At 38.1% G+C, this 22,995-nt stretch overlaps 1 protein-coding gene across 1 annotated transcript in view; it reads right to left on the reverse strand.

The window, feature by feature from the left end:
- Nucleotides 1-22,476, reverse strand: part of DLG2 (discs large MAGUK scaffold protein 2) — a 1,087,547-nt gene extending 1,065,071 nt beyond the window's left edge. The window contains exons 1-2 of the mRNA XM_019472611.1: nt 21,415-22,476; nt 4,021-4,152 (exon numbers count right to left, since the gene is read on the reverse strand). Of these exons, the coding sequence (XP_019328156.1) occupies nt 4,021-4,152; nt 21,415-21,433 (151 nt within the window). The 5' untranslated portion in view covers nt 21,434-22,476. The remainder of the gene's footprint in view (nt 1-4,020; nt 4,153-21,414) is intronic.
- Between the last annotated feature and the right edge of the window lie 519 nt (nt 22,477-22,995).

Consider the following 22,995-nt stretch of genomic DNA (forward strand, 5'->3'; position numbering starts at 1 on the left):
ACATTAATGTTTCCTACAGCAATTTTTAAGACCGGCGGTTTTATAACATCCACATTATTTTACAAAAATGGTACAATACCCTAAAAAAAAAAAAAGGTGATGCAGATTTTAGCTGAAAATATGCCATTTTAAAATTCAGGCAAAGTTATGCAATCATGAGAAAAAAACATAAGCCATGGTTTCAAAGTCCTCAGGAAATACGTCATCCACTGCAGATTGGGTTTATCCAAATTTTAGAAAAACCTATTGAGATTAGTTTTTACCTAATACTGCATAAGACGATTACAGCTATTTGTGGCACTTTAATTCCTGCTAGAAACAAAATGATGTTTTATAGAGATGTATCTACAAAAGAAAAAAAAACACAACCCTGACATAAACCTCTCTCATCCATTCTCATTCCGCAGAACGGCCTTCTAAGCTGTAAAATCATGCATTTTTCTTAATGAAACGAAGGCTAGACAAATATATAGCAGAGGGTTTTAGAAATAAATTGTACTAAACTATGTATTGCATTATAAAAACTGATTAAGTTTCATAAAGAGCTGAGCTGCAAAAAAAAATGTTTGGTCGTTTTGACCTATCCAGATGCCTATTACTACTCTTTTTCATGGTTTTCCTTCTTTATCTCTGCACAATGCCTCCACGATGCCCCGTTATGAGACAATCCCAACAAACGAGGCCTTTGGATTCCCGCAGGTTTCACTTCCTCTTCCTTGCAGGGTTTTAAAAAAATAAACATTCACATCAGAACAACATGTGCTACAATTTGAGAAGACCCTGTGATTTTAATATCATCTAGCTACAGATGACCCCACAAAAAGCAAAAATCCTTACGAGCTCATAGTAACAGTACCATAACTCCTCACCGTGCATAGAAGGATTGGTACAATCCTTTTGGTGAAAATAATTTGGAATTAACTTAAGAGCAATGTCAATATCTAAATATGAGTTCTTCCCCTTGCACGCTCCTTCTGAAGAGTTTCTCTTCCTCCCTCCTCTTAGGGCTGGATTTTCAGAGCATTGTGTTTGGGCCGCTGGAGTGTAAATGGGACTCCAGAGGCAGCAGCTCCACGTCGCTTTGAAAATGCGCCTCTTAGCAACTAACTCAGCCGTAACTGAACACAGTGACTCTAGCAAGAGGTCCAGCAATAAGAACAGCCCGAAGGGAGAAGGAGATGCTTTTGAACCCGAATTAAAATGTAAAAGGACAATCCACCAATAATCCTTCTGTAAATCACTTAGATCTTTTACTTCAATATTTGTAGTCACTTCTTGCATGTGTAGAATATATGTATGAAAACTATTGAAACCTCATTTTTCTCACATTACTCCCTTGTTCAGTAGTCAACAGTTAATATTTATGAAACACATTGAAGATAAAAACAATCACGCGCACATTGAGAGCCCAAGTTCAAACACGGCTGGTTGAACCACAATCACATAAGCATAAATTTGAGAACAAAAGGAACTAGACAACACATAAACTTAGGTGCTCAGATTTGAAATGTGCCTCTAACTATGTTTATTCTTCTTCACTGGTTCAAGTAATACTCAATTTAAAAAAATCCTACAGATTTTTAAAGCATTTTGGAAGTTAATGAGAATTGAACACACACTTAAAGGACAGGGATGGTTACAACAGCTGAATTTATTCATAAAGGAATCAAATTCTACTGAAGCCATAGGACCTACAAAACCTGAATTTGGCACATAAAATTATGTTAACTTTATGCCTGGTAGGAATGTGCACTTCTGCATCCAGGTTAATGATTCTGTACAAAAATCACATTTTTCATTAGTAGTTACAGCCTAAATATTCAAAAAGTTAATCAATTCTGGATAAAACCAATGTTTCACAGTTGTAAATGAGATCAAGTTTGGGAAAGTGATGAACACTCAGACTCTGAAAACTAAGTCTAATTAAGATTTGGCACTCAAAAATGGATGCTTTCAAGACCATTTGACATTCTGTAAATATAAAAGACAAAAGGAACATTAGCCATAGAGAACTTAAAAAGAGACCAGAAGCTCTGCCTTAGGTATTTCTTTGTATGGTGGTCTGATTTATAGGTGAATGGAAGTGGGTGAACATAGTAGAACTATGATGGGAAGCTAAAACAGATGTCATGGAAGTGGGTTTTTTTGAAATACCGATTATGCAAGAACCTCATTATTGATTGTGTACTAACATCACCTACCACACTTAAAATACTGATGAGAGGTCACTCTTTTGTATTATTCCAGAATCTACACCAACCAAATAGCAAATCAAATGTAATAATGAGAGACTTCGAACACGTCTTGCAATTCCCGAATCTCTTTTATAAAATGAAGCATTTAAGAACAAGGAAAAGACATCCAAAGGCCTACAAATTAAAATGCTATCTAACTTCCGTAACACCACGCTCCTCAGTCTGTCACTGTGGCAATCAAAAGTTTTCATTTATGCTTTGGATTCAACCTTAATGTAGCTATAATCACTTTTTCATTTCTGGCATATGTAATACATCAACAAATATTGCAGTGTAGCCACACACAAAGCACTCATGTTGTTAGAACACTTCGAAGGATTACTTCAAAGTACTGCAGAAGTAAATGTACAGCTAATGTCGCTTCTGTGACGCATGTATTTCTTCAGCACATACTTCTATATCCATAGTTATCTTCGTAAAAATAACATAGAAATGTCCCATCCTTTTTCATTCTTTAGTTCAAATCTATTTTGTAACTATTTGGTAAATACCATTCAATTATGAATCTATTTCCTTTTTTAAAGAATACAGAGCAATTAAAAATTATGTAGCATTTATAAAATAAAGCTAATCACTTTAAAGAAGCTGAGAGAAATTACAAGTAAAATAGCATTGACATTAATTACTTTCATTTGCAGGAAATGCTAGAGACTGGTAACATACATTTTTCATAAATGTTACAGAAATTACTGAAACTCTTCCCGGACCTCCATCGTCTTCACAGTAATAGTGCAGTATTGATCGGCTTCTACTTTTATGATGTATAATTAAATTTTTTCCATTATTGATTCTAGCTCTGCAATGAGCATAACTGATACTCTGGCTTCAACCAACCATAACTTGAAGGTACGTGTTCTTCCACGAACATAATTTGTGTTAAGAAATGTGCCTTTCTGACTAGTTCTGCACAAAATGTACAGCTGTTTGTGAAGGAATAAAACACCGAGGGGCCAGTGCAATGTGAGCAAGAGGGCAAAGGAAGGTAGAGCAAGGGTGATGCATGGTTACTGTCACCACTTCCCATGACTGGCAGCACAGGCACGGCACCAGGGACAACAGAGATGCTACAGCACACTGGTACGTTCATGACCTTGAAAACATTATATATAATATGGAGCTTATTTTATGTAAAGCTCCAAAACACCAAGTGCTCGATTTTGACAAATACCATCATTTACAAAGTGAAACGTGGACCTTCAAGTAAATGGAAGAAAGACCGAGCGATCCGCCAGTGTGTCTATTTGAACACTGCGACATCGCATGGATGGGCACATTCTGCCGAAGTTTCACTGTGTCCTTGAGCATTTTTCTTGACTCATTTCTGAGTTTCTTTGGCTGACACTTTTCACAAAAACATAATGCAAAAGACAAAGATTTTAGATGCTGCTTGGTGCCAGTGAAATCAATGAAACTTTGGCCATTTACCTGTGTGGAGATGGCTTCATCTTCAACTTTGCATAAACAGTTATATCCTACTCTGGTTCAGTAACTTCCATTAAACAAAGGAAAGCAGCAAGGTTTAGGTATAACCATTCGATGCCTTATCTTGCATGAATTTTTTGTTATTCTTTCTTTCACTATAAATAAGAAAATACCTTTGAAATATCAGGACAATGAGTTTCCCCACAGAGAACCTGGAAGGATCATCTCAACCTGCTGTTCCGTTGTAAACACAAATTAAATAGCGACCAATAAGAAAGTTACTAGGTCTGACCTAGCTCTGGCCTTCAAGAGCATACATCTAGCATTAGATATTAGTACCTACCTAGAAGTGCCTGAAACAAGCTGCTCTTAAAGATGCCCATCACCTTTCTGATGGCTTTTTTCAGTTGTTGCTCTTCTGGTTTCCTTAGTTTTTTACAATATTCTTCCAGCAGCACTAAAGCTCGGTCAGTATCTAAAAATGAACAAGTACAAAAAAAAAAGTCTTTTATTGGCTCTGGAAAGTATTTAAATGCTCAAATATTAACTCCACATTTCTAAAGGCATTGTTCACACATGTAAGGAACATTTACAACAAATGTTGTTGCATCCTGTTGTTAGCTGTATGACGTGAGCAACATAGGCAAAACAGAGAGATTAACCCAGCACCAAAACAGGAAGATTACTGCATGTCTGAGATCTCCCTGCAAAGGGAGAATGATCTTTGAATGGCATCTACAACAAGTGTTCAACGTTCATTTACCCAAAACCAGCTGGAAGCTATGGGGTTTGGACCAAATTACAATTTGCAGAAGCTACAAAATTATAGACAATAACCATTATGGATACCCATGCAGGAAAACTGGCCTTAAAACATATTCAGAGAAGACATGAAAGTGTTTGCTTGGCATCTGCAGCACTCTGTTCTCTGAATAGCAAATGTGTATCTGAAAGGCAGGTGTCCAAGAGGGTGGTTGGGGTTTTTTTCTGTTCCCTCACTACATAAAATTGCTATCTACCTCTTTGGTAAAAATGAGACTTTGAGAGCAGACCCATTCATGTGTTGGCTCAAATGTAGCAATCCAGCCTTTCTGTAAGAGTCCAGAGAAAGAGTGCTCTCTGTTTCTCCTACTGCTATTATCTTTGGGTAGTCATTTGCCAAGAGCATGAGTGACATATAAAATTGTATGAAATCCAAACATCACCATCTTTCATATAAAAAAATAGAGGAAAATGAAGAATCAGACTTCACCTTTCCTTCTCCCCATCCTAACTAGCTCACAGAAATGTCCACGCACGTATCTATATGACACTGAGCTATCTGCACACGCTTTTGTAATTGTATTGCCACCAAGTTTGCGAGATTACCAAACAGTAAAAAAAAAAACAAATTAATAATTACAGTGAAACAAGTGCCTCAATCTAAATCTCTTACAGTAGAGTTCAATGCAAGCTTCATTACCAGGAGAGGTTCAGGCTCTTTAGTTAGATTAAACTCAATAAAGTACTATAAAAAGGCTTGGAAAGGCAAAACAGACTGCTTTTATCATTCTTTTTTCTAAATAACTGAAAGAAAACTTCTTTTTCACTATATAAAAATTGATCATCTTTGTTCATCCAAGCATTTTGAACGTGATCCCTGTAGCATGGGCCTTGTGGTGTGACAATTAGATAAGTTCACAGTAGGGGCAGAGACATGACTTGTATTCTGTAAGTTGATAAAATTCTCAAATTAAAAAGGGGAAATATTTAATCAATCATTAAAGTTTAAGAAGATGCAATTTCTTTTCTTTCTCCTACCAGAAATTCTGGCTGGTGACAAGCATTTTATAAGAGAAATGAAAAACATAATGAATAAAAAGGAATGGTATTTAAACATGTCAGTATATATATGGACACACATATATAAAAATATATGTATATATCACATATATATGAAGATTAGGGAGCATTTTATAGCAGTGTTGCCATTTATACAACGAAGGAGCTCACAGTTCTCTGCTGCAATCCCACCTTGAGGGGGTCTCCAAGGAACCCCTTCTTTCTATGAGAGCTATCCCTGGGGCAGGTGAGGGTTAGGCAACTGCCTTGTTTTCACCTAAAGCCGGTAGCGCGCTTGGGACCCACTTATAACCTACAGAGAGAGAGATCAGCTCTTTTAAAGGCCAGGTCACAACACCTGGGCTGGGCTCCCACCACAGATCACCCAAACCAAAAGCACAGCCTTGAAACAAAGTTCTGGGTCCAAGTGGGATATGGTTGGGATATTCCCAATAAATGGTTGGGAATAAAGAACTAATTCTACATGTGATCTCAGCTTCTTCTGCCTTGAAAACGGCAATCACATCATACCTTTCACTGACCTCATCACTGTGTCTGACCCACCTGTGACACCTGTGCTTTCATTTACATACTGAGATTTCTGGCTCCCCTCTACAAAATAATTAGTTAACAGCTTAAAGCATGGGATGGAATCAGGCATTCACCTTCCCTCCAATACAGACAGGCATATGCAATGAATATATTATTATTTATATTAAAATGAATAACAGCTTAGCATGGGATGGAATCAGGCATTCACCTTCCCTCCAATACAGACAGGCATATGCAATAAATATATTATTATTTATATTAAAATGAAGCAGCAGAGAGCGGTGGAAAACCACTGCAAAGTATCCAGTACTGAGGACACTTTTCAGAATTGGACTATCTGACAAATCAGGAAAATGGGATTTGAATGCCTTCTTCCCTTTGGGCTCCACACAAGAGACACCCTACCACTCCTGCTTTCTTAGTCACTTGATGAAGCATGCTGACATCCCCTCCTTCATTAATTATTCCTTCCCTAAAGTGTACGGTTCTTCTTTTGAAAAACAGCTACAAAAAAGTAGCATCCTTTGGGGTTATGAGCAGAGTTTTTATTTTCACTTAAATTATTGTTTTTCAGTTCATCAAGATGAAAAAAGCCTACTTTTGGTTGACCCCAAACCAAGTCCTAAACTCTACAAACTGAACAACCAGCAACAGCACAGTTCTAGTGTTAACGCTAAATCCTGGCTAAAACCCAGATCAAGTAATTATCTTCCTGCCTGATTTTCCTCTCTAGCTTTAATAGGATACATTAATTCCTACTCCCTCCCTAAGCTTTTGCATGGAGTTGCAGCTTTCTCCCGCACGATCGCGCTCGGTAGCAGTGTATCTAGTTTTCCAAATAACCTGTGAAGTGTTTCGTGTGCTGGGAGACCCAGTCACCTTCCGGCTGCCCTGCTTTTGCTGAAAGCCACCATTGATGTTCTAGTGTCAACTGGAAACATATCTTGACCAAGAGTATTTTAGCATGTCGGGGAGAGGGCTGTGTCACCACTGCTGCTGGAGCACTCCTGAAAAACCAAGGGGCTTATGGAGACTATTCGAATATCCAGTCATTTTGGTACTAGATTAGGCTTTCAAAAAGCAACTTTCAGCCTTTTTGTCGAACTTTACTGATTACAAATTATTTGGGACCAGATCTTCATATGGATTTGTACAGTATTCAGCATGATGGGGCATAATCCTCTTCAGCACTGCCACGCAACATGCACACCTCTGCACAACAATCAGATATATGACATAATACAATAATATGGCATATCTGAGGAATACTAAGTACTCCCTCCAAGACGATAACCATCTTCAACTCCCAGTTATACCAAAAGCAGATGAGAACATCCAGTACTTTGCCTTTTGGGGCTGTCTGACAGCTACAAAATTTAAATAATATTTTGCTGTTAAGAACTGACTGCCTGGACTTCAGCACAACAGTCAAATAAGAACCATATTCCCTGCCACCCAAATAAAACCAAAGTTTCTGAAGCTGAATTTCCACACATTCTTCTCATCAAGAAGAATGGCAGACTGGTGGTTTTCATGAAGGACTGGATCACTGTATGTATGGGATGACAATTTCCACTGGAGCATACAATTCATTTTTAGCAGCCAAAATAAGTCCTGTACCTTACAGTCAGAGTGTATCATAAATGCAACCAAAAAATCTTTGTTCTGTGGTGCACTATTCTTCAGTGCCTACACCAAAACCAAATTCAAGCAAGACCACAAATCTACTGAACAGACAGTTTAATATTCCAAGTTGTGGGCCTCCGTGTTGATCCTGAGTAGGTCCTTTGTCTGCTAAAAAAGGACCACTGAAAAGTCAGTATCACCTGTGCCCCATGAGGTCTACTGGATGTAGGTCTAGTTTTTCTTACCATTTCTTTGCATATTATGACACTATTTTTAAATTGATCCTATTGGCTTTGAAAGATGACTTTGACAAGAACCATTCAGAAGATGCAGTCCTACAAAAACTCACATATATTCTAGTCAGTATGTGCATTACGGTTTTGTTTAAATAAGTAATACTCAAAACATCTTAATACAATAATAAGAAATAATTTTATCTTTAAGGATAAAACAGAGTTTATGGTCCTACAGTATCTTGTCTAAGAGATTATCAATTAACCCAAGCTAACTAACAATTCTGTAGGTTTTATTGCTTTATCCCTCTGTAATTTTTTAACCAGTTCATAGATGTTTGTGGTTTATGTTACTGATCAAGGAACAGGCAATTGCTACAATACAGCAAATCAGCAATACGTGATACTGAAAGAAAACTGTAGATCAATAACTTCACTTATTGAATTTCTTTGGAAAACTTTTTCCTCCCTCAAACAATCTAAAGTTTTACCACACAAGAAATTATTTGATTTTTCTTCTACAGAGTGAGTCTCCACCTAATGTAATGTATTGATCTATATAAGAATCAAAAAAAGGCAAATCCTTTCCTTGGAGTTTATTCTAGATGGGATCATTAGAGAATAATCCACACTTTATAGTCCCCACACTTTATAGACGCACTTTTATGTAATGCAGATTTTTAAAGCTCCATAAGTAGACAGTTATACTACAGAGCCAAAAAATCTGTTGGGGCAATGCTTATACATCTGATGAAACAAACAATAAAATTATATCAAAAATGCATTGTTAATACAGCCCAAGTTATATTTTAACAAAACGTAGCTTCAGTATAACTTACAGAGAAAAAGTTTTCCAGGGATACTGTCAACAAGAAACGAAGCCATACATACAAGCAGGTACAGTGTAATGTGTATTATTTATCAGGAGACATGAACTTCTCACCAATGATCAATTGTTTCCTAAAGCATTGTCCTTAAAATGTAAGCTAAACATATGAAAGACTAAGTGTCATAATTACACATATTTAAAAGCAAGAAAGGAAATTATGCAATTAATTTGTTTTACCATCTACTTTGAAATGATGACAAAATCAATTCTACCTTAGCTACTTCTCAGGGTCCATATCCAAGATCTGGATGCCACTTGCAATACTAACCAGTACCTTAAAGCAGAAGGATTCCCTTCCTCTTCTGGTTTATTTCTGGGTCTTTGTCTTGCTCTTATTTTTTGCAAGCACATTTAGAAGCGCTGAAACCCCATATAGGCAAGGAGACACAGAAAAAATTGAGCTTTGTTTTTTTCAGTAAAAGTGTAACAGGTGGGCACTCTGCTTTTGACTACCTGAATATGTTTAGGTGACTGGAAATCTTATGAGAGTTATGTACACAAAAACTGAGTTACGTGCTTACATGGTGCAGGCACACGGTGCTTCTGAGGACACCCATACAACTGCCAAATGAGTAAAGAAAAGCACGTAAATGCTGTGAAATCAGAATGTCATTATTTTAAGTACACTTTACACTGGTCTGAACAACTACGCAGCTGCAGCACTACAGAGGAACAAGCTCCATGGTGTCCTTTGAAATGCCTGTACACTAGTTTGACCCTGTAGACCCAATGCTCAACTATTTACTTAAGCAAAACGCAAACACCCCTGGGAGTTGCGCTTGCTTGAAGGCAGCAGTATTGGACTTCACTTACACGCCATTTGAGTTCATCTACCTATACTTGGTGCGGCACTTGAAGTATAGTACCAGTAGAGTTGAAGCACTGCAGCTCTGCTGTTATGGAGACAGTTGCGTTGATTAAAAAGTCTTTGATACGTACTGTGCCTTCATATGGGACAGAGGATGACACAGCCATGCCCACACACGGCAGTTCACACAACATGTCTATGGGAACAGCTATAGGATACAGGAAACAGTTTTCCTAAATATCTTCCAGATGTTATTCAAACCATTTATCCTTTAGATGAACTAAATATATTAGATCTGAAGATAATTTAGGAATATCTATGAATTTCAATAATTAAATTGGAAAAGATTTGACTAACGGGATTGAAACTATATGAGAAAGATAAAACTGATTCAAAACCAGCCTCCAAGAAGCTCCATTTTCAAAACTCCTCAAACCAGGGTATGTTGAATGATTATGACTCAAAACAAAGAAACAGGTGACGGAAGCACCACATAATTCAGGCAGATGCTGTTATATACCTATTTTCAAGCCCTTAGAGCTCCTTCTGGCTACAATAAAGCCATATAGGCAGAACTCTATATGGACCTATATACAATACTGGCCAGGACCAAACACTGGGTTTGTGGACAAAATGCAATGCTTTGAACACCCGCAAGTCTGCTGAGAGCTGCTGCTGCCTTCCATAGCGGTATGATCCTGTCACCCAACTCCTGCTAAGAAGCAAGGTAGATCAGAAGATGGAGAGAAAAAAAGCAAATACGATTCCAAACTCATCAGGAGCTGGAAATTTCTGCCTTACACATGCAAGAAATCACAGTTGGCTGGTTAACAGTGCCCTGCACCAGCACAATGTAGTATCAGGCAGCCACTGCCTCTCAGGGAACCCCAGATTTGCTCAGAAGCCTACAATAGCCTGTTGGTAAGTTTAGGATCATATTTGCATTTCTTTCTTCCCATTGGCATCAGAGTTTGTGAACGAAAAGACTTTTGGGGTGCAACAGTATGGAAAAATGTTGACTTAAAATAAATGAAAAATATTGTTTTATCAGTGACAAGTGTTTAACATTAGTTGAGCACTAACCCTAACTGAGTTGGTAACACTAAGGGGTTTTTTATTTCAACTTCTCTTTTTTTTCCTAATTGTATCTGCTCCCTTTCCTAAGATGGATTTTGATTATTTTCTGACTTGCGAAGTCTGTGGCATAGGTGACTTTTAAAAGAAAAACATGCCAACACATTTCAGGAGACCCTTTCCAGCTTCTGGAGAACCAGAACCGGGAAAATGTAGGGCACTGAAGCTGGAAAAGGCATGAAGAATGGGTGAGGAAAAACACAGCAGCCAAAATAGAAGTGAGAAACGCAATCAGAGCACTGGGAAAGAGGGCGAGGAAGTTTTCCCAGTGAACTTTGATAACTTTAGAAGAAAACGATCTCAAAAACTGCTTTTACTTTTGGAGAGTTCACACCTTCATTTAGACGATCATTGACAAAAGAGCAAACACTGTTCCCTGCCTCAATTATTTTAAGATCTCTTGATTTAATCCTCTGCTCTGGAAAGCTCAAAAAATTAAAATGAGTTGTTATAGATCAACGGGAGGGGATGCAGTATTTTATAAGAAATTTCCAGACAACCTGCCTTGGGACTGATCGAAGCCGAAGCCATCAGCAACTCATTTACCTTTCTTAATCTTCACGCACAACAGCAAACACAAAGAAAAAAATCCTGTTAGTATGCAATGCTCTGTACACACACCTGGGCTTTAAAACTCCTATAGGAGACTGCATTTTAAAATCTGAAGTTTCTAAACTGGAGGTGTAAGCCAGTTAAATTTTAGAAAGAAACACAAGAAACAGTACACTGAGATGGTTGAGAAAAACATAAGCTGTAGGCTCCAATGCTTCAAAAGGCTTGAGAACTATTAGACAAACGACAATCATAAAATATACACATATAAACATAAATACGAGACGCAAATTAATCTAGCAGATTGCACAGAGGGAGAGCAGAAAGGGAATATGTGGCCCTGTACAAACCAGAAAGCTCTCAGCATCTCGGGCCCCTCATATCTGCAATAGGACTTTAATGAACTATCAAGAAAAGGCAACATATGGGTTATGCAACCTTGAGGAAACATAAGGCATTACGTATGTGACAAGTACTATCACCCAGTGTGATGAGCACTCACCACAAACAAGCAAAAGGGTTAAAAATAACAGCTCCTGAGAGTATGCATGACACGTAAACCCATCTTCTCTCCTGCTAGGGAAAACAAGTGCACAGAAAAAGGGGGGGTTAATCATTTAAGGGACTACCAGGCAGGCTTATTTCTGGGGTTTCAGCTTTTAGGAACCAGATCAGCATACAGAGGAGATTGACACATGCTCTGTGAAGATTAACCTTAGGCCAGTGGAGACACTCTTTCGAGGAATGACATTTAAAGTTAAGGTTGCATTCTGAGTTGCCCTCGCTCTCTGTTAACTATAAAAAGAAGTGCAACCTCCCCAAATTAACCGTAGCCTTGGTGAATTCTCTGCACAGACTGCTTTCCTGCAAAACACAAATTTAGGAACAGTTTAGTTGTGAAGTGCTGTTATTCTAGACCTTGATGCTGTTAGCAGACAAGAAATGGGCCAGATATTCTGTGAGAAGAACCGCTATGCAAGTACCACAGCAAATCTCACAGAACAAGGCAATAGTATATGCCCAGGTATATTAAGGGGAAACCAGGCATCCAAATGCCAAGGGAAACTGGACTAGCATGAGGAGGACGGGCAGCTCTGCACTGAATGGTGTTAACATGCAGTCGCACAAATAGCCCGTGCAAAAGGCAGCAATCAAACGGCAGCAGTTGCACAGCAGCCTCCTGTTACAGAATATTGATTTGTGCAGATGATGCAACAAACATGCTCTGGAAGTCAGATAGATTGCTTTGAAGGGCATGAGTTACGCTACTATCTGTCAGCTGAATTCTCTGAGAAACAGAAATTACAGACACATAGAGCCTGGAGGTGCCCTATTAGGTTTTCACTTTACCTCCCTGCTGTGCAGAAGGACCCAGACTTACCTCCATCCCATAGATGCCTGTCTAACTGCACTGGTAACCTCCTACAAAGTCCACAAGATCCCTCACCATCTGATTTCAGTGCTTGAAGGTTCTAGTGTTTTTTTCTACTATATAATTTCCATCTTTTTTGTTATAAATCAGGACAACTACTTCTTGTCCTCCAGATGTTGATGTGGAAAGCAAGCCACCATTATTCCCTTTATAGCCTCTTACATATTGTGTGACTTGTCATGTCCCTCCCCCGCTCAGTCTCCTTTTTCCCAGGCTAAACAGTTCCAGCCCCTGCAATTTTTGTCCACAATTTACATTTCCAAAGCCTCTTATTTTCTTTTCTGGAATTAAATTTATCTTGAAGCACAATCTCTAAACCACGGCTGAAGACCCAGTAATGCCGTAGAATACAGACTGGTGCATGAAGCTGGACAGAAGTAGTGTCAGCTTTATGAAACGTCACACATACAAATGACCAGGGAAGCAACAATAATAATGAGTGCTTGGGTTCTTTTTTTGCTTGTTTGTTAAGAATCAGACTTTTTTGTCTAATTTATTATAAGGAAAACTGGCTCCTTAAGAAAAATTTCAACATAAATGATGACTAGCTGCAGTGTTAAGTATCTTCACGCTTGATTTTACAACATGTAACCATACACCTATTCTGTTAAGCTGCTACTTTTACTTATTTTTTATTTTTAAATATATTCCTTTAAACGTGACTAACTCTACTCACCCAAGGAATAGGATAACTATATAAAGATCAGTTAGTGACTGGCTCAGCATAAAATCACAAACTTTTCTCCAGCATTTCTGCTTGTCAGAAAGCAGCTTGAAAACCAAGCGGCATCCCTGCTTCGGTGCCCCCAGAGGGGAATATCTGACCCCCACAATCCCACAGATATCCCTCCTCTACCCACCCCTTCCTGTAAACAACAATTAAATCTTGAAAAAATACTTAGCACCTAGTGTATAATCTGTCCTTCTCATGTGTCATGCTCTACCATAATAAAGAAGAGTCCACTTATTTCTTTGTTATCAGTGGCTCACTCTGGGACCTGGGTTCTTCCTACCACATCACTACTCTTCAGGGACCACAGAAGGGCTTTAGCAACTGCTGATATCAGCTGCTAATCCCACCGGGGCCATTCCTTTTTTTCAGTGAGCTCTTTTTTCCCAGCCACGCTGAAGGTAGTGTGGGGCCTGCTCGTTAGTGATCCTTTCTCAGATTTCTGGACCTGGCTACACAGACTGTTCGTGTCTCAGACACTAGAGCGAACAGATTCTGGGGCCCTGAGACGCCTCCTAAAACTACAGAAAACCTGCAAATGTAAGTAGCTTCACCTGAACGTCTTGTTTCTGCCTTTCAAGTGTCACAATGTCAAAATCTAGGTGTACAAATGCTAATATTAAATCAACAATGCAAATATGAAGACAGAGTGAAAAACGAAGCCACAAATCCCCAAGATTATGTAGCATCAAATGAAAACCTCTTATTTACGCAGAATAAATGTAAACTGACATCTTAACAGTGTAAAATTATTGAAGAGCCCTGCTTTGAAGAGCTTACAATCTAACTGTATGTAATACACAAAACTAGTGGAACTTGATGTATAGTTACAAGAGTAAAAGCCAGAAGTTATACACTTATTAGAGCTGCTGTGTTTTTTTTTTTTTGCTTTAAGAGAAGTTTCAATGTCAAAATTTATCCTAAATGTGAAAATTGGAATGAGACAGAAAGCTAACAAAAAGATGTCTGGTCTGGAATAAATAACTTCAAAACTCATACAAAAGAAGTATTATTTCACATGGAAGGAAAAAAATGTGGAATTAAGAAAATTCAGACCTAATTCAGTAACACTGACATCTTTCTAGAGATGTAAAAAAATAAAATGGAATGAGATTAAACTGCCTTTATTTATTACCAAAATATGCATTATGGTCTTACATTTTCTCACATTCACTTTGGAACTTTTCATTTAAGAACCTTTGTACTAGGCTAGAGTCTCTGAGTTGATAAACAAAACACATGCCTCCAGGCAACAACAGAAAATGAATTCTACATTTTGGACATTGAACAACTGAATCTGTAGATCTGCAAAGTTTGGTTTGGGGTTTGTTTGTGGTGGTTTGGGGTTCTTTTTGTTAAAAGCACGGCTCAGCAGGCATCCATCTGCAAGGCAGTATTATTGTAGTGCACGACACCTAGGACCGAATTGGAAGGTGACTTGAATTATTCCACCACAGCATAACGCGATATATGCCATACAGCCAGGGGAGAGAAGAGCATTGTAAAACATGAAGCATTGGTTTCTGTTTGTAAAACCACAAATTGTCCAGATTCCCTCTTTCCAGGAAACTCTACATGATTCAATTCCCTGATAAATGTGTGTTGAAGGAAGCATTGACCTCTTCACCCCAAAAGTGAAGACAGACTTAAGGACATTTGCACTAACTTGTCCTGACGAAGAGAGTTCAACGCCACCAAAAGCTCCTCTGGACCACAGCCATTAAAAAGCAAATGGTTTCTTCACATATTTTGTATGTTGGTTACTACTGTCATCACCTATCATGTCAAGGTAGCTTTGCTGGCTATTTCTGGGATGAATATGGCAAGACAAAACATGATCTTTATTTTTATAAAGATGTTGTTTGGCACTGTTTTAATCTACAGTAAATACGAGAAGATACCATAGTGAAACAGACCTCAAATACTTGTAAGAAGCAAGAACCTGGTATGACCTGACCAAAATAAGCAAATCTGAGTAAGGCAGATTTTTCTCATTTTGCTGAAGCAGGGACTGCAAAATCATCTTTTATCACATCTGGCCACTAGTTACAAATTCAGCTTTTTCTCCATGGTCACCCTCTGACATACAACTTGGCCATCTGGAACAAACTCAGGAGGAAAGAAGAGAGGATGAGAAGGAAAAAAATATGTTTATAATGCAAGACACCATTACTTCTACTGAGTGCAATATGCATTTAACAGGAATGGAGGAGAGGATGCACAGCTGCCTCTTGTGTCTGTATCAACACTATGGTTGCCTCCAATTCTAGTGACTAACAGTACAATAAATTATAACACTTTTTTCCCCACAAAAATAATGAATAGTGTTAATTTACAGCACTCAGAACACACAACGTCGGCTCTTGTAAGTATGTCCGCTACGGAGATGGGTTTTCCACTAAAATTTATATGAAAGACTGAGACATCGTCTAACTGAGGCAAGTGACTTAGTGTGGTTACCCTGTGCTCCCTCTACGGTCTATGGAGAGAGAGAAGATGACAATTGTCAAGAAGACAATTCAAATCTTAGGCAGGTTAAAATGCCCTTTGAAGGTGGATCTCTCTCTCTGCTGACCAAAGCAGCCCTCCAGGACAACAAGCTGGGCACCCTACACAGATGAGGCAACAAAAACAGGATGGATCTGCATTAAACATCCGACAAATACCAGAACAATGGTAGAGCTGGAAAAAGAATATAAATTTCACTATTCCCAGTCCAGAGTCCACTTAGCTTTGCAGCCCGCATTTATATAACAAAGACTTGTTCTGTATTATGCCTGCTCCTATAGTCCTTTTGTGTGCAAAACATGTCACTGTTTCTCACAGAGGAAACAATGTCTGGCTGGAAAAAGATAACTGCCATAAAAGCAGATACATCTTTAAATCAAAGCTTTATGGTGAAAGTTGGCAAAGTTTAGATAGCAATTTTCTGCCACTTGTTTGTTTAACTCTGGGAAAACGAAAATTGTTCTTTCCACAGTCTGTAAACATAACCTGCAACTTTGCACTGCTCCCAGTCAATTCACTGTAAAAACTGAGAGGTAGCTGAACAGAACTTGGAGTGAAAAATGTGGCCTTTTAGCCATGTACTTATTTGAGAATACTTTTTCAGCAACTGAAAGGACAAAAAGCCTGTAATACCAATGACTTACTAGAAGTAAAAGGGAAACAAAAATCTCTAACACGTGCTGGATTTCCTGCTGCAAGCTGTAAGGAGACTACAACTACATTCACTAAGATTTTTGAGCACAAAAAGTTATGATCCTAAATCTAAATTTTATTATCTAAAAAGAAGTTGCCAGTTTAAAGAGATTTAGGGTATGAAAAACTCCAATGCATTAATGGGAGCTAGCTTTGTCTGGTCCTTTATGAACTTTGCTTTAAAAGTTCCTGCCGAGTTGTTTTTAGACCCCTTCCTTTCAACAGACCAGCCACATAAAGCTAGCAATACCAGTACAAAATTTAGCATTTCATAAAGCATATCTATCAGATTCTTCTAAATGGCACAGAATTAGTCCACATGGGATCAGATTGAGACTTTTTAATTCTTGACATTGATGTGCTTAATAAAACACGTCCTTGAAACCATTTCTTTATGTAAGATGGAAAAAGGTATTCCATGGCAAACAGAATCAGCATGCCTTTATAAACTGGCTACAAGGTGGACTGAGTCAAGATGATATTAATAGCAGCCCACAGGTTTCACCTGGCTAAAGATACCATTCCTCTCACTCTCAGAGACAGAAAGCGGGATGAGGGCAGTATAAATCCCAACATTCAAGTATCTCTTACTGCCTAGACGTAGCTAGATGTATAAAGACGATGACAGGGTTAGTCTAGAAGCACATGTGCAGCCAGGCATCTAGATGTGGGGGTTCCTGCCGTCTCTGTGTGAATCACAAGCAGGGTTCCAAAACTGGAATCTGGTCTCCATCACAGAGGAGCATGGATCTAATTAGTTCTTTCTGTCACTGTGAAAGACATGACTGAATTACAGTAACATTTTATGCTCTTAACTATTCCACAGATGAATCCAAAATATATGCAATTACAGATCTAAATATAGTCCCTTACAGTTAACAGAAATCAACTCAGCTAAGTAACTCAGGGAGGGAGGGAGAGAAGACATCTAAAAACACACAAAAAACTGACTTCACTTAGTAAACTGACTTCACTTCTTCTGTATGGCAGTATTATTTTACTTTGAAGCGAAGCTTTCCCCAAGAAGTTCCATCAATTTGTTATGAATAGTTGTATTCAAACATATCCTATTTTGTTTGTGAAAGTAAAGTAAAAAATAAGCAAAAATAATTAATTTATTTCTCAAATTTGTTCATCCCCTATCGTCCTTAAATGGCACTGTCCAACAAATAAGTTTGTAACTAAAATCAAATGTCTCTTTTGATTTAAAATTTTAAGTGTACTTAAGCGAAAGATGAGCAAAAAAAAGCCAAAGAGAATGGCCATTAGTTGAATCACGCAGCACTAGTGCAATAATCCATACAATGTCTCGCCCCTTATCTAAAGGGAGCACGTTCAACCCCTGCAGGGTACTCCGTTCTCCCCTTCCAGCCTTGCTCTTTTTTTTTTTTGCTGAGACTGACAGCAAGCATGCCAACTCTGTGAATATTCTCGGGAATGTGGAGCCTTATTTCCCTCCAGAATGAAGTGAGAAAACAAAATCCTTTCACTCCAGCACATCAGGCAAGGGCAATCACATACTGACACAAACATGACCAGAACCAGGAGCAAGCCTTTTTTTCCACATCCATAAGAAATCAATGCTTCCTCTAAGTTATATGTTTTTTACTATTAAGTAAACTATTTTTTTCCTGACTAAAAGGGCCTAGACTTTTAAAAGCAAGATGGCAGACATCAAGCAGTAAGGTAAAGTGTAAATTAGGTCCAAAGCTATGTGAAATTTGAAGACCAGTACTGGATGTGAGAGCTCTTTCAAAGGCAAATTCTCAAAAGGCATTCACTGTTCTTTAGAAAGACCCAGAACCGGTCAATGCCAAAGTAAGCAGTGTATGGTAACAACTTCCAGTGATAAATATCAGGATATTTTAAAACTTGTTTTTACAGGTTTCTCTGTCTCGAGATTGATTTTAGGAGACTATTTTGATCAAATCCGAAATAGCAACACATAAAGAAGTGCTGAAAGGGAGAGGGATAATCCTGTCCTTAATGCTGCTACTGAAATACATACTTTTGCACAGCCTAGACGAGAGTACCCCACCGAGATTTCTACAGATGGCATGGGCGGGCAAGGCAGTAGACATGAACTCCCACATACGTAAGACCAGAAAGGGAAAATAAATCATCAACAGAAATATGAAACTAGTTAGACACAAAGTGCTGTCAAAAGCATAAAGCAACTAAATGGGGGAAAAAAAAAAAACAGAGAAAAATCCCCTCAATCTCCCTAATATTCATAGGAGTAATAGGGATTACCTGTAACAATAGCAGATTTTTTTTTTAAATGGTAGCGTGTTTCAAGTTGCCAGCATGCTTTTAATTACATTTAGAAAGTTAAAGTCTATTGCATGAACTAGACAAATTAAGTCATTCAAAATAATAATAAAGTTGCTGATTCGCTAACATTTTTAATCCTGCAATTTACATGTTGAAATACATTTTTAACAATATCCTTTTAATACTCAAATGCATTCACACTGGCCAACTTCAGTACACTGACTGATGTGACAGTTTAAAGTATTTCAAGGAGGATATTTGGGTCTCTTGAGTTCATATTTTTAAATTGTCAAAATACATATCCTCATAAGAGAGAAGAAGAAATTAAAGCCTTGATGTACATTAAAACTGACCCAGACTGTCTTGAAACAAACAGGAAATCCACAGATTTTTAAGGCCAGAAGAGACCGCTATGATTGCCAATCTAACTTCCTGCACAAAGGAGCCCATAAGAGTTCACCCAAAAAATCCTGCAGCAAGTATTTTGAAACTGAATTACAGCTAAACATCCGGCACAGAAATATCCTTAGTGTAAACGACCTAATTCAGGATTAAGACTTAAAATATGAAAAGGCAGTCTTAATTTTCCTTCTGTAAACAGGTAGAGTACGCAAGCCTCATCAGTACATCAGGGTGACACGTTTACAGCACAGCAGGATGAATTATTAAGGGACGGTACTCCTCCATACACGTTCCCATCTTTACAACATATAATTGTAAGTAATTACATGAATGACAATATGATTTGCTAAAATATTTCAGTTTTGAAAATTCATTTCTACACTGTCATCTGTTAAAATAATCACAAAATCCCATTTATTGTTTTTTGTATGAAAATAATTCTAGCAATCTGCGTGTTTTTATCATTATTTACATAGTAAATGTTAACTCATACTAAAATATTCAGTTTTGAAAATTCATTTCTACACTGTCATCTGTTAAAATAATCACAAAATCTTTATTGTTTTTTGTATGAAAATAATTCTAGCAATCTGCGTGTTTTTATCATTATTTACAACATTAAGTAATTACATGAATGACAATATGATTTGCTAAAATATTTCAGTTTTGAGTTTTGATTTCTACACTGTCATCTGTTAAAATAATCACAAAATCCCATTTATTGTTTTTTGTATGAAAATAATTCTAGCAATCTGCGTGTTTTTATCATTATTTACATAGTAAATGTTAACTCATAACTAATACTGAAGGGTTATTCCTACAAGGAAAAGAATCCATAGTCACATTGACTATAACCCCATTTCTGTTGTGTAACATTCACTTTTTGCTCCTTCATACACGTTCCCATCTTTACAACATATAATTGTAAGTAATTACATGAATGACAATATGATTTGCTAAAATATTTCAGTTTTGAAAATTCATTTCTACACTGTCATCTGTTAAAATAATCACAAAATCCCATTTATTGTTTTTTGTATGAAAATAATTCTAGCAATCTGCGTGTTTTTATCATTATTTACATAGTAAATGTTAACTCATAACTAATACTGAAGGGTTATTCCTACAAGGAAAAGAATCCATAGTCACATTGACTATAACCCCATTTCTGTTGTGTAACATTCACTTTTTGCTCCTTCCCCCACGTTTTGGTATTGTCAGATCCAGGGATATATCAGATCCAGGGACACCTGGATGGATGAGCTGAATAGAAAAGGTGCACATGCCATTTATTCTATCAGAATATTCTGAAATTTTAAATCGGTGTCGTATTTGCAAGGAACCAGAAATAACCTAAGGTCTACAAGTGTTTCCAGAGTAAGAATTTGCCCTCACATATTTCCCAATTCTTGTTTGAACACCGGAAACCACGTTTTCCAAAGCTGCTTCTATACTTGCTGTAATCACAAACTTTAGGAGAGAAGGGGCAAAACGTAAGGCTGGTCATCTTTTCTTAAATGCTGCCACACTACAGTCACAAAGATAGTACTTTTGTACTGTATTAAAGCATGGAAATCAAAGTTAGTTAAAATCACATTTAAAAAAAACACGTTCAAATTGCCTTCAAAACACAACTCTCGTAACTTTTATTTAAAATTAGCCTTGAAACTTTGTTATTTATTTATGCTGCTACTGATGGCTGATGTTTATCCACCGTACATGTAAAGAATAGATAATAGACTAAACCTATGATTTTAAAATTCATTCGCATTTGTAAGAGAGGCTTCTCACAAAATTAAATGCCAAGCTTTTCTCTTGGTGTCTGTTCAAGATCTCTGATGGCTGATCTTTACAAAATAACTATTTGAGGCCAAATTTGACAAGACAAGTCTTAAAATACAGCATAAAGATACTTTTAAAAATTATTATTGCAAGTGCACAGATTTTTCTCCCATTTTCAGCGCAAAAGAAAAACAATTTCAATCCCCCATCAAAACACTTTTAATTTGAAATTGTCAGTACTAGAAATCAACAATCTAACAAAATGAAGACACAATATGAGATATGAAGCTTCATAGCCCACCTTTCTTCTTGACTGGCATTCTTCTTCCTACTTCTGAATCTGGTTGCAAGCACTTATTTACAGGTATTAACGATGCACTACTGGAACACTTTGCGAGGTCAGGAACTGGCTATCTATTGCAAAACACTTTTACAGTTCAGTTAGGAAATGCAGCTTCAATCTTCATTTCTATCAATACTTGCTGCTTTCTTGTACTGGACTTCCGATGCTTCCCACAAATAAGAAAAAAAAGGGAAAAAAAGCAGCTTTGGGATTTTTTTTTTAAGAGATGTTTTCAATTTCTTTAAAATATATTTGAATCTATAAAAATACAAGAGAAAATGCTCCTTGGCAATATAAAACCTTATTATAACTCCTCTTCTGGCAGCAAAGTTTGAAAATTAAAAGATTTTATGTAATACAATTAAGGCACAGTCCATCTCTAGGCAGCTGTCTTAATACTCCACCTGTACGTGCTCAAAAACATATTATTTGCAGGACAAAAACGCCCAAATAGTCCAAATAAGGAGGAAGACAAAAACAATCCAAAGTGACTCTTTAAGTTCTTTCACTTCTTGAATGAATTTTGCTAGCTATGTGTTAGGTGACTACACAGCAGACTGAAAAGGTCCCTTTTTCCTCACCGGACAACAGCCTTCACTCATCACCCTCTAACCCAACAGAAGTCACTGGCCAGTCACTTTCATTTTTATTATCTGCAAGCCACCCAGCCTTACGGTCTTTAACGTCCCTCTGATCCTCCCATGTATTAAAAGAGAGGATTGAAGACGAGGAAAGCAATCCCTTGACCTGGAATTATTAAAGTGACAGTGCTGCTCACTGGGCACTTTGGCAAAGCAGATTGCTTTATACTGGAGTCATTTACTTCATGCCATTTCTTCCTTTGCACAGCAGCCACCTCGTGAAAGAGGAATAAGGAGAGTTAGGAGAAGAGCTTCACAAATGGTTCATTTTCAGAGATAATGAAGTATTAATGAAATAAAAAGCAAGCCATGAGATCAGTCCAGAGTTTCCCACTCAGAAGCGCAGCTGGTTGGCTTCAATATGAGCCTCTCTCTCTCTCCCTTTTCTGGAAAAACAAAAAGAGAGAAACAGAAGCGGGATAGATTTTCCTCATCTAGCTCGTTAAGAAAAAGTATGAAAAAGGTGGACAAGCTCCAAACGCTTCCCTTCCCCGCACGAGGAGCTGCGATGCACATGACAGGGCTCTGCTTTGCATCGTCTTCTTTAGGAGGTGGAAACTGTATTTGTGAAGGGGGCGGCTCTGTTTTGCTCTTTAACGTTCACGACTGGGATCCGTTTGTCCCCGCTTCCCTCCAAGCAGGGACTCTCCCCTCCCCCCGGCCTCTCCCGGTCCAAAAGGGGACAAGGCAGAGAGGGCTGGCTTGGTCGGTGGAGGGCTGGGATGGCGTGCAGGTGAACTGGGGGAGCCGGGCTAGGTTTAAGGAAGAGGACGATTTCCCCCGGGTTGCAGAGGGACGGGCAAGAGGCGGGAGCCGAGGGGGATGAGGGAGCGGACGGAGGTGGGGCGAAGCGAGAGGCAACCGGGGCGAGGGGGGCTGGATGGGGACGGGACGGGGA

Source organism: Aptenodytes forsteri, unplaced genomic scaffold (assembly GCF_000699145.1).
Source record: "Aptenodytes forsteri isolate BGI_AS27 unplaced genomic scaffold, ASM69914v1 Scaffold180, whole genome shotgun sequence".
NCBI classification, from domain to species: domain Eukaryota; kingdom Metazoa; phylum Chordata; class Aves; order Sphenisciformes; family Spheniscidae; genus Aptenodytes; species Aptenodytes forsteri.